Consider the following 11,409-nt stretch of genomic DNA (forward strand, 5'->3'; position numbering starts at 1 on the left):
ATGAGGCCGTTTCCTCTTGTCCTATCACTTCTTAACTTGGGAGAAGAGACCGACCCCACCACATTACAACCTCTTTCAGATGGTTGTAGAGAGTGCTTAGGTCTCTCCTGAGCCTTCTCCAGACTAACCCCCCGCCCCCCCAGTTCCTTCAACAGCTCCTCATCAGACTTGTGCTCCAGACACTTCAGCAGCTTCACTGCCGTCCTCTGGACCCCCTCCAGCACCTCAATGTCTCTCTTGTAGTGAGGGACCCACAACTGAACACAGTGTTGGAGGTGTGGCCTCACCAGAGCCATACAAGGTATTTTTAGTTGTCTGGCCCGCATTAAACAGCCCAAAATGAAAACCCACACACCAGTTTAGTGAGCAGAGCTCTGTTGCGTGGTGACTATTTTTCAGGGTTTCCATGTGTTATGCACCCTGCAGCCCATGCAGACCCCTGCTAGCAAGATGCAAAAGCATGTTCTGAGACACTGCAATACAATTCCTGATTTTATTGTGAAACTTTTGATAGTTTTAAGACAGGTTTAAGAACTTCTGTATTACTGTAAGGAAAAGAGCACCAGTTCTGAGGGAGTACACACAGAATTGCAATAGTTAGTGGAACAGTCATTGAACACTGAATTCTATATCTAGATAACCTAGTAGCCAACTCCATTAAAGAGAAGTCCTTTCCCTTCCAATCAAACAGGATAGTCTTACAGTAGTGTTACCCTACTGTGCTACATACTCAGAAGTGCTAATTACATGCTTCTAATTTTGTTGAAAAATAAAACTGAATTGTAACAAATCCCTGATGCAAGATACTTTGAGCACCTGTAGGAAAATGTCCATGTAAACAGCAATACATGATACAGTACACTTTAAATAACAGACAAGACAAGCCCCATACCTTTTTGACAGCTTTCAACTGAGGTTAATAAACACAATCAGAATCAAAATGCACACTTGCTTCATTTAAGACACTCAGAATTAAGCCACATCATTTGGGAAGAAATTGTAAACATTGTGCCTGCCCCACAACAGGCTGACAGTGTGTGATCTCACTGAGAGCTGCTACAGCAGGTTCAGAATCTACGCTAACTCATTATGCTTGATGCATGACAACTGTCACTGGCTGTGAAGAAAGGATAGAAGACACGGTTCAGGAATCTGACCGGTGTGGATTGTGGTTATACTGTCTGTATGTTTTTCAAGTATGTGAAGCACCTATTGTCGTAAGATCATCAGAACTTCAGTGTTTTGATCAGCTTATTGCTTTAACTTCATTTCTTCCGCACATGGTAGAAGAGGGAAAGAATATGATGGTTAGACACAAGCAGAGTTTCATTTCTCTCTCAGTCATTAATATTGGCCAAAAAGGTGTATTGTTTAAGCAAGTTCCTGAAAAGAGAGCTGGAGTTTCTACAGATGGCTTCTTGTTCGTGGAACACCTGCCCTTAGATTTAATTCCAGTAATAATGACAACACCCTTCTTCCTAAGCTCTCACAGACTGAAGAGAACCGGATGTTAAAACACACTAAAGCACAAACCTCTTTCACCCTGTGCAAACTGTGTCTGATATAAATGATGCAGCTTTACGTGATTTTTACAGGGAGCTTGATTTTTCACTTCCCTGCAATGGAATCTGTGCAAAGAGGTTGTCTCCTACTAAAGGTCAGCTGAAGAGACTAATCCCACAGATATCACGGAGAGTTAAATGCCACAGAATTCAAGAACCACTGTTGTTCATTTTTTTAAAGGAATTCCAGTTCCTTACATTGGAATTTAATGGGGGAAGAGATGGAGTGCTAGGGAAACTTTACCCTAAAGACAGCTTAGATACAATATTTAGGCCCTGTCCTGTGCAACACAAATTCCCCTCCAAAGTGCTGTGACTTGAGATGATGTCTCCACTCACGTTAATCCTGAATAGACAGAGAGCTCTCTTCCCACCCAAAAAATACACTGCAGAATACAACTTTCTGCACAAAGAAGGTAAAAGTCAGACTTAAAAAGCACAGTTCGCTTAACTGTGCATGATTAAAAATACCATTTCATGTAAGATAAGAGTACACTTCTCATTTTCCCCTCAGGATAGAAAAGGATTATGAGAGATCCCAATATTGAGGCATCAGGATACTGCTGCTGTTACTACTACATTATGATTCATGGAATGAAATTAACGCCCCAAAGAAATCTTCACAAATGAGAAACCCTGCAATAAATGGAATACATTAAATATAAAACTCATATACAAAAAAGGGATAACTTTTTAAAAAGCTCGGAGAGTTCCTTAAAATTCTCTAGTTCATTGATTGGAGCTACCACACACATACCTGGGACTAGAATAAAATAACTAGGGGAGATAAAATCCTATTCAAATGCTTCAGTTGGAGAACCGAGGTACCAATCTTGAGCACTGCATTAAAACTGCAGCAGGTATGCATAGCTGAGAAGACACAGCTCTTACATGTTGCTTCCCTCTTCTTCCCGTGACACACCAGCATTGAACTCTGGAATCTGGTCTGCAAAGGACTGTGTCATCCATTGTCCATTAGGAACTTCACCAAAGGATGGCCCCTCACAGTACTGTGGATTACCTGCAGCCAAACCAAACACAAACAGGAAAACAGAGTTTGTAAAATGCAGTTGATGGCATGAAGTATTCATTCATGAGAAAGGGTTTAGAGACCGAATGCCTCAAGTTCTTCACTTTACCAGTTCCATTTGAAGAGAAAGTACACTGTTCACTTTCATAGGGCACACGGTCACAGTAAGCTCCTCCATACGCTGCTTCATAACCTGGATCGTATTTTTCTTCTTTGACAGCCATCTTTTTAGCATCCTCTGCCAAAAGAGAAGACCTCAAGTATTAATATGCAGAGTAAAAATGATCAAAGAACATTTTTAGCATAGAACACTTGACAAAACAGCCACACATTCTGCATGATAATCCCTGCTCCCTTGCCAGATAATTAAGGCCGTACTAAAAAGACAGTGGAATCACTACACTGCATGCTTCAGAGAACATAGCACATCTTCCCCCTCTCCTTAAATTCTTAATTTCTTTTTGCTTGGGAAACTGCTAGTTGTGGTGTATGGTACACCATGTTTTAATAAAGGATTAACAAAATAAGCACTATACCTTGTGCAAGTTGCAAGTCAAAGGTGTATCGCACCTCCTGCACCTCTGTGTTTGGTGCAATGCCTTTCAGTTGATCCCTCAAGTCTTTCAGCTTTATGTAATAATGAACTTTATCTTGTGCACGGGGAAACTGAGCACATCTAGCACTGGATGATGGCATAACATAGCAGAGCTTGAGACAAAAAGCAAGAGAATTAGTATTAATGGTCCCTGAGCTAAATACCTTGAGTTGGTATTTAGTACATTGAGAATAACTTAACAGTTAACTTGCTGCTTTAACCCTTTGCACTAACTTCAACTAATATACTGGTAGCTGTGGAAGAGGATAAAAGGAGTCTTTCATTTTTCCTGGCCAGCTGGAAGTGTTGCCCTGAAAGGCTGATGACCAGCTGCTGAAGCAGGACAATTTTCACCAGTTGTTTCTGTGCTGCAGGAGATGTAGTAGCAGTATGTTTTATAAGAAGTGCAATTTATAAATGCCGGCGAGTGGAGCACACTGCACAGCTCTGAGCCAGCAAGCCTACAGAGGAGTACAGCATGCAAACACCCCATACTAGCAAGGGACAGGTTCATCAGCTTGTCTTCTTGGCCAGACGCCTCTGATCACACTTGCCAGGGTTTGAAACTCTGGAGTTAAGAGTGGCTGAAGCCAACTTAAGCGTCTCTATCTCTGCCAACTGCGCTAAACTAATGGCATACAGTTAGTTCAGGAAAAAGGAACTGTATCCAGTAGTTTTATTATTATGCAGTATTTATGAACATGTACTAGTAACAAGGATTATTCATCTTTCTTACAAATACATCTACTGCAAAACTCTTTAAGAGCTACTTAAGAAGCAAGCACTTAATCAGCAATGGTTCTTCAGGCTCTGATAGCAACTCTTCACCTTTAAAGCTGCATAGCTTAAACTGAGCTCTTAAACTTGCAGCACCAGTAATTTGGAACAGAAATAAAAACAACCCAAACTTTTGAACAGACAAGGTAATGAAGCTTTGGAACAAGCTACATTGGCAGGTCATGTAATTGCCTTTGCCTTAACTGGTTTATAAGAACAAGTTAAACAAATGTATCTGTGATGAGACATAGCTGATCTCTTGAGATACTTTCCAGCACTAGATGTCTGTGACTAATACACTCTTCATCAAACTGTTCATTTTATCTTAAGTATCTAATTTAATTTCAAGCTACAAATCAGCTGAAGAAGGCTGAGTCTGATGGAAGTGCTTGGGCACACCCAGATCCAGTAATGCTGGAGCTGTAATGTGCAATAGCACCATTGTCATATTTGGTATCAAAGTTCAATAATACAAACATACAGAACATTGGACACAGATGATCAGATGAAAATAGATGACAGTTATGATAAAAGCAAGTATGTTTTGTTCATATTTTAGAGAGGCCTCACAGAATGCACTGTCCTACTAACCCTCATACACTACTTCCCAAATAAAGCCTGTAACTCTAAAGAAGCTGCATTAGAGCTGTGTCTGAAATCTGCACTATTCCCCTTTCTCTGTTTAAGTCTTTCCCATCCCTTGTACTTTGGGCAAACTTTGACGTTATCCAAAGTGTGTGTAAGTCCTGAGACTCTGCTGGTTTTGAGATCATAGAATCATAGAATAGTTAGGGTTGGAAAGGACCTTAAGATCATCCAGTTTCAAACCTTCTGCCATGGGCAGGGACAACTCACACTAAACCATATCACCCAAGGCTTCATCCAACCTGGCCTTGAACACTGCCAGGGATGGAGCATTCACAACCTCCCTGGCAACCCATTCCAGTGTGCCTCACCACCCTTAAAGAATTTCTTCCTTATATCCAATCTAAACCTCTGCTGTTTAAGTTTCAACCCGTTGCCCCTTGTCCTATCACTACAGTCTCTAATGAATAGTCCCACATCAGCATCCCTGTAGGCCCCCTTCAGATACTGGAAGGCTGCTATGATAACCAAAATGGAATCCCTGATTTTGTTCCTCAGCATCAATACTTACAGTTTCTGTATCTGGCACCTTGTGTGGCTGCAGTCCAAATTCCAAGTTCTTAACTTTTATTCCAAAAACTTCTTTACTAAAAATTTCATAAATACCTGAAATGAAAAGAATATAGGATAAATGGGGGAGGGGGAAAAAGAGCTACTGACAAAACAAAGTCATTGGAAAACCAAGGTTCTCACATTTTCCATTGAAAGCTGCTATACGAGGTTTATACTTTTGTAACTTCTGCATCAGAATCCGCCCTCCTTCCCGAAACTCTTTGCTAAAAGAGAAAGTACTCAACATTAAAATCACAACTATTCATCCATTAAAAAGCATGATATTTCTCCTTGTTATCCTACCTGGAGAGGTCTTTGCTTCCAGGTGTTGTCCTTTCAACCATGTTTGTAAATCCAATCCCGTATTTATGTGGCAAGGTGTGGTCATCCATATGGTTCAGCTGTTCATTACTCAGACCAGACATGAACAGACACTTCCCTGCAAAGTAGGAAGATAAGTATTTGCCTTTTTCTAAGGAAAATAAAACAAAATCAAAAACCCCTTGACTATCACAGTACTGGAATGCTAAAAGAAGAATCTGTTAACAGAGCATCCGTTAATTTGGGAAGACTACTGCCCTACTGGAAAAGTTTTAAATAGCCAAAATTATTTTATCTACTGCCAAGAGGATAGAAAATCCCAAGTGAACAACAGGAATTCCTCACTATGATACTGTTTACGTAAGCCAGGCTTTTATCTCTAAATTAAGTTCAGTAGACAGCTTGAGATTTTGCAGTTCCCTTAAGCAGGCACTGAATGTGATCAATATGGATTTTGTGGGAAAGAATGTGGCAAATATCATGTGCCAGCTTTTATACCTTTGCCATTGTTTCTCCTTGCACTAGGCCTCTCTGACAGAACCTATTGACATCTTACATTTGTATATAGTGTATAAAGCTATTGTTTGGGTGATTTAAATCACTCTTGATTGGTTAAAAGCAAAATCCCTTTCTGCATAAAAAAAATAAATAAATCCCCAAAGGGCAAAAAAGCAAAACAGCAAAACTGAAAGCAGTTTAATTAAAATGCCACAAGTTCTAACAAAGTTCTTCACATTCTCTAAGAAGAAAGGAAAATAAAAACGTACAAAAATGGTTTCCAGGTCCAGGGTAATGATGTCCTTTGTAAGCTGCCATCAAGCCAGGGTTTATGCCAATCTACAAAGATACCAGTCAGGAATTTAAGCAAGTTACAGTAAGGATGCTTATTCAATTCTCTTTAAGTTGCTGCCAATAAACAAAACTGTTAATGGTCCCTTCCAGCATTATTAAAAAAAATGTGAAAATTGACAATTCTATAGCAGAGTCTCCTTTTAGATGTGCAATGTCAAAACAACTGCTCACAGTGTGTTTTACAGCCACTGGTTAGTGCTTCCAGTAAATAAAGTGTCAAGTAACAGTCACTCATGACTCTGTATTATGTGTAAGCCTCGGATTTCTCAGAAATGAGAACTATGTTACTACGATTTTAAACAGAAAATGCAAAGCAGCTCTACACACAGGAAACAGTTCATATACTTTATCTTGCAAGATCTTGCCATATAAGAAATATAGATAAGTAGGCATGAAGAACATAAATCATAACCAATGAGTACAGACTATTCACTTCTCTACCCCATCTTGTAACTGTGAGCTACTTACTATTACAATGTCCAGATCAAAGGTCAAGATATCAGGTAAAGTCTTGGTCAAAAGTTCAGCTTCAGATACCCCATTAAAACGGTCCACTTTTCTTTTGACTTTAAATGTATCTGTGATCTTTTCCTGTTTGCCTTTTGACTTGGCTGATTTTTCTTTTTTAGCAGCAGGCTTTTTAGGTTGCTTTGGCTCAGTTGCTTTGGCTTTTCTTTTTCTTCCTCCTTTTTTAACTTCTGAAACACACAACAAACATCCTTTTTGTACATTTCTAATGTTGAATGTGGATATTCGGAAAGACTGAGCTAAATGTATGGGTACCAAAAGAAATCAGACAGCTAAATATACCTTCAAAATTCATTCACTTAAACAATTCTCAGATGAATCTCTGTTTTGCAGGCTCAGCACAAAGCTAGCTTGGGTGTCTCTGTGCCACAGGCACACACACAATTCACAGGCAACTATGCTGACTTGGGATGCAAACCAAGAGGAATCTTAGGACAAGGTTATGTTGTTTACATGGTATACACAACAATCCTTTTGAAATAGTTTCATTTCTTTTGGAGGATATGCCAGAACATTGAGGCTTAGGTTCCATGTTTGAAAGTGCAGTCAAACGGCATACCCATGGTGACATGGGCATACCCATGTTATCTAGTAATAAAACTGCAAAACAAGCCTATCTGCATAGGGCTGAGGTACATCCTAACTGTAGTTAGAATAATATCCTGAATGAATTGTGCAGTCACATCTACTGTAAACTGGAGGGTTTCTTCCTATGATTTCATCTGGCCATATATTACAACTAAAACAACACAAACGTCTCAAAGGATGCACTTAAACAGCAATTTCATTGCATGAACTGGCTGATATGATACCTCATACTGAGAGCTCTGACCTATATGTGAGTATTAAAAGCAAGACAAAACTCAGTGTGTGAATATTGTCTGTAGAATCAGAATTTCAGCCTGGCAGAGATCACTGCTTTGTTACATGGTAAAGAGCAAGCGCAGTAACAGAATAAAGGGTCTTTTCTTGGCACAGTTACTGTAAAGCCTAAACTACTACAAAATCCTAGTGAGGGAAAAGAAAGGCAACACAGAACTGCATAAAGTACAAAATTTGTGTCACCTACAGGGCACTTTCCAGCACTGTTGGTATTTGTTTAAATAAGCCTCACTAAACCCAAACAACCTTTACTGTACATAAACAATTCACTGATTACTACAACACACTAAACCACCATTTAAACAAAAAATATTTCACATAGACAGTATTATACTGTATTTCTCTTGCAGAAATTAAAAGAAAAATATTTTTAACTCAGCCTTTAAAAAGAAAATGTCACTAACATAACATTAAACCCCATGAAATCAGATAAAAATTATAAATTTATCTACTGATACAAGAATCTGCTTCTCCTGATACAAGAGAATTTTGTGAAAGTGAACAACGTGAATACTATCACTTGGGTTCACTTCTTTTCTTTTTAACTGTCTGATAAAAGAATGTCACTTAAAGGCACAGTTCATCAGTACTTCCTCAGACATCATCAAGAAAAAGAAATCCAATAGGCCCAAAGAAGCAGTTTAAGACCAGTAATTTTTGCCCCCAACCGATCACTATCTCAGCACAGCTCAGCCGAAATACCTTTTGGAGGCTCCTGAGCAATGTTTGGCTCTGGGATGCCCTCTAGAGTCGGCTGCTCAGTCATCATTTCCATGTTGGGCACCGCAGTCATCATCTGATGGAACGGGAATGTGTAAAATGCTTGAGCTTGCTGAAGATACGCGTAGTATCTTAAAAAGGGAGGGAAAAAAAAGACACAGTTTATAAACAACATAGGAATGTACTGATACACCAAATAGAGTATAAACATCAATCATTATCACGGCTGGCTTGTATTGCACTTACATTCTCCAACAACTCTATTAACATGGCAGTAAACTATGCAAACGCACTAGGCAGTCTGACTAGGTGATGTTAAACCCAACAGGTACAGTTCTTTAGGGATTACTGTCATGTGGAAAAAACACAACATTCGTAAGCAAAGCATAGAGCTTTGCTTTCTTTTTTCCTGAAAAACAAACCACTCCATAACACACATTATGAAGGCAAACTGTCTATCAAAGATGCCAACAATTCACACCACAAGTGAATTAAAACTCTTTGGACTTCAAGTTTCACAAGTTTTAGATTTTCTTAATGTTATGTCAGTTACTTTAGCTGATACAGCATGGAATGGATGAATCATTCTGGGCTACAAAGCACTATGAGTACATACAGAATTAGTTACTATGCAGATTATTAGAGAGCTTTAACAAATCATGTGGCAGATGTCCAGTTATCACCTATTGAATCACAACACTTATTCTACACAGAAGTGCTCACACACACATTCAGTCTCCTTCCCTGCACAAAGACAATTTTCCATTTACAGATCTGCTCCACACATTTATTAGTCACATACAGCCCTCACACCCCAACGCAAACTTCTGCTTCATACTGTCATTCCCTTCTACCTACAGCCGCCTTCTTGTCCACAGACTCCACACCATAAAAATACATAGAAAAGATTTCATGAACAGCAGATTTTCAGGAAATAATTTTGTCATCTCTAAGCTATTATAAAGCCACCAAATAACTTTTGGATACCTAGAAATTTGACCAAGATTGACTATTTGACTAAGAATGACAGTAACATCCTGGCCTGTATCAGCAATAGTGTGGCCAGCAGGGCCAGGGCAGTGATCATACCCCTGTACTGGGCACTGGTGAGGCTGCATCATGAATCCTATGTTCAGTTCTGGCCCCCTCACTACAAGAGAGACATTGAAGTGTTGGAGCAGGTCCAGAGAAGGGCAATGAAGCTGGTGAAGGGTCAGGAGCACAAGTCCTGTGAGGAACAGCTGAAGGAACTGGGGTAGTTTAGTCTGGAGAAGGTTCAGGAGGTCCTTATCATTCTCTACAACTGCCTGAAAGGAGGCTGTAATGAGGTGGGGATTGGTCTCTTCTCCAAAGTAACAAGTGACAGGACAAGAGGAAACAGACTCATATTGCACCAGGGGATGTTTAGACTGGACTCTGGGATATTGGGTTGTCAGGCACTGGCACAGGCTGCCCAGGGCAGTGATGGAGTCACCGTGCCTAGGGGTATTTAAAAAACGCGTAAATGTGACACAAAGGGACATGGTTTAGTGGTGGACTTGGCAGTGTGAGGTTTACGATTGAGCTTGATGATCTCAAAAGTCTTTTTCAACCTAAATGATGCTATGTATCTCAAAAGAAGGGACCATTCTCTATTATGCGGTGTACCAGGTGATCTTTAAGGTCTGTTCCAGCTGAAACCATTCTGTGATTCTATGAATATTTAAGAATCCCACTGTAAATCAGGTTTACGCTAGAGCAGCCCAGTCTTCTGAACAGGCCACTGATTTTGAACCAAATACCTGCCTTCAATCAAGGAGAGTAAACTTGCACGTAGGTCTGTCAGATTCCTGACCATCACCCCCCCTGCTGGAGGAGCTCCTTTCAACATCAAAGGCTTGAGCACTTACTGAACCAAATAAAACTGATCTTCAGATGCTTTCTTATTTAAAGTATATATAAAGCCTCCTTGCAAGAGGAATTTCCCTTTAAACAGAGGACAATTTGCACCCTGCCATGGACAAGTCCTCTCGACACACAGTAATGAGATGAAAGAGAGCTTTTTACCCCTACCTCCAAGCTTCATATACCTGTTTTTAGGTCTTTATTCTTTCACGGCTTGAGAATCATGATTTTTTGTTATTGATGTATACGTTATGGAACATTTAAATAACTATTTTCGCACCTTCTTGGGTTGCCTCACCCGCCTCAGCACCACCGCCCCGCACACAGGCGGGGCTCACACTGCTCCATGCCACCCGCAAACCTCCCCGCCGTGAGCACCCACCAACTTTCCTCCCTTGTTCCCATCCCACATAACCCCCCGCACCCCCCTGCGGGACCCCACCGCACGTCGGTTCCACTTCACCCACACCAGCACCCGCGGATCCTCAATTGATCCCGCAGACAGAGCTCCTGCCCCGGGCGCTCCTCACCCAGGATGCACACACCCGGCATCGCGCCCCACGCTCCCCACAGCCCAACGCCTCGGGCCTCCCCACCACGCTCCCCGTAGGGCCGTACACGGCGCTGGGCCCATCCTGCCGTGTCCCCCTCTCACTCAAACCCCACCCGGGAGCGCGTCCCTCCCTCTCAGCGGCCTCAGGAGAGAGGAGAACCGCCGCACCCCGGGCCCGGCTCCTCTCGAGATAAGGAGGAAAACGACAGCGGCGCTCGCGAGGCCCCAGCGGGGCTGCGGCCCCCACCGGTACCTTCCCAGCTCCTGGGCCTCCATGCCCGGCGCGCAGCCTCCGCCGCCGATGCGGCTATTGTCACCGGACGCCCCTAACCGCCCCCTCCCCCTAAGCCTCAGAGCCACAACCGACCTGCCGGCCAGACCCGCGTCACGTGAGCAGCACCTGCCAATGGGAGAGCGGAGCCGGGCAGCCGGCCCAGCGAGGGGGCGGGGCCTGAGGGTGTGTACGACCTACGTCACGACGCTCGGCGTGTCACATGCAGTGGGGGGT

The 11,409-nt window shown here is 41.9% G+C and overlaps 1 protein-coding gene across 1 annotated transcript; it reads right to left on the reverse strand.

The window, feature by feature from the left end:
- Positions 1 to 479: 479 nt before the first annotated feature.
- Positions 480 to 11,363, reverse strand: TDG (thymine DNA glycosylase). Its single transcript, XM_031049951.2, has 10 exons — positions 11,269 to 11,363; positions 8,447 to 8,595; positions 6,803 to 7,032; positions 6,250 to 6,319; positions 5,465 to 5,600; positions 5,303 to 5,385; positions 5,121 to 5,215; positions 3,129 to 3,300; positions 2,702 to 2,830; positions 480 to 2,583 (listed from the first exon to the last, which is right to left on the reverse strand). The coding sequence occupies exons 2-10, from the start codon at positions 8,538 to 8,540 to the stop codon at positions 2,450 to 2,452; spliced, it is 1,143 nt and encodes a 380-aa protein (XP_030905811.2). The 5' UTR covers positions 8,541 to 8,595; positions 11,269 to 11,363; the 3' UTR covers positions 480 to 2,449.
- Between the last annotated feature and the right edge of the window lie 46 nt (positions 11,364 to 11,409).

This window comes from Melopsittacus undulatus, chromosome 5 (assembly GCF_012275295.1).
Source record: "Melopsittacus undulatus isolate bMelUnd1 chromosome 5, bMelUnd1.mat.Z, whole genome shotgun sequence".
Taxonomy (NCBI): Eukaryota; Metazoa; Chordata; class Aves; order Psittaciformes; family Psittaculidae; genus Melopsittacus; species Melopsittacus undulatus.

What these genes read in the sequence shown, in the direction of transcription:
- TDG (XM_031049951.2), bottom strand. Translation starts at nt 8,540, where the DNA reads ATGATGACTGCGGTGCCCAACATGGAAATGATGACTGAGCAGCCGACT. An exon ending in TGCTCAGGAGCCTCCAAAAG is followed by an intron (nt 7,033 to 8,446) that starts GTATTTCGGCTG and finishes TGTGTGTTTCAG; the next exon opens with AAGTTAAAAAAGGAGGAAGA. An exon ending in TGGACCTGGAAACCATTTTT is followed by an intron (nt 5,601 to 6,249) that starts GTACGTTTTTAT and finishes CCTACTTTGCAG; the next exon opens with GGAAGTGTCTGTTCATGTCT.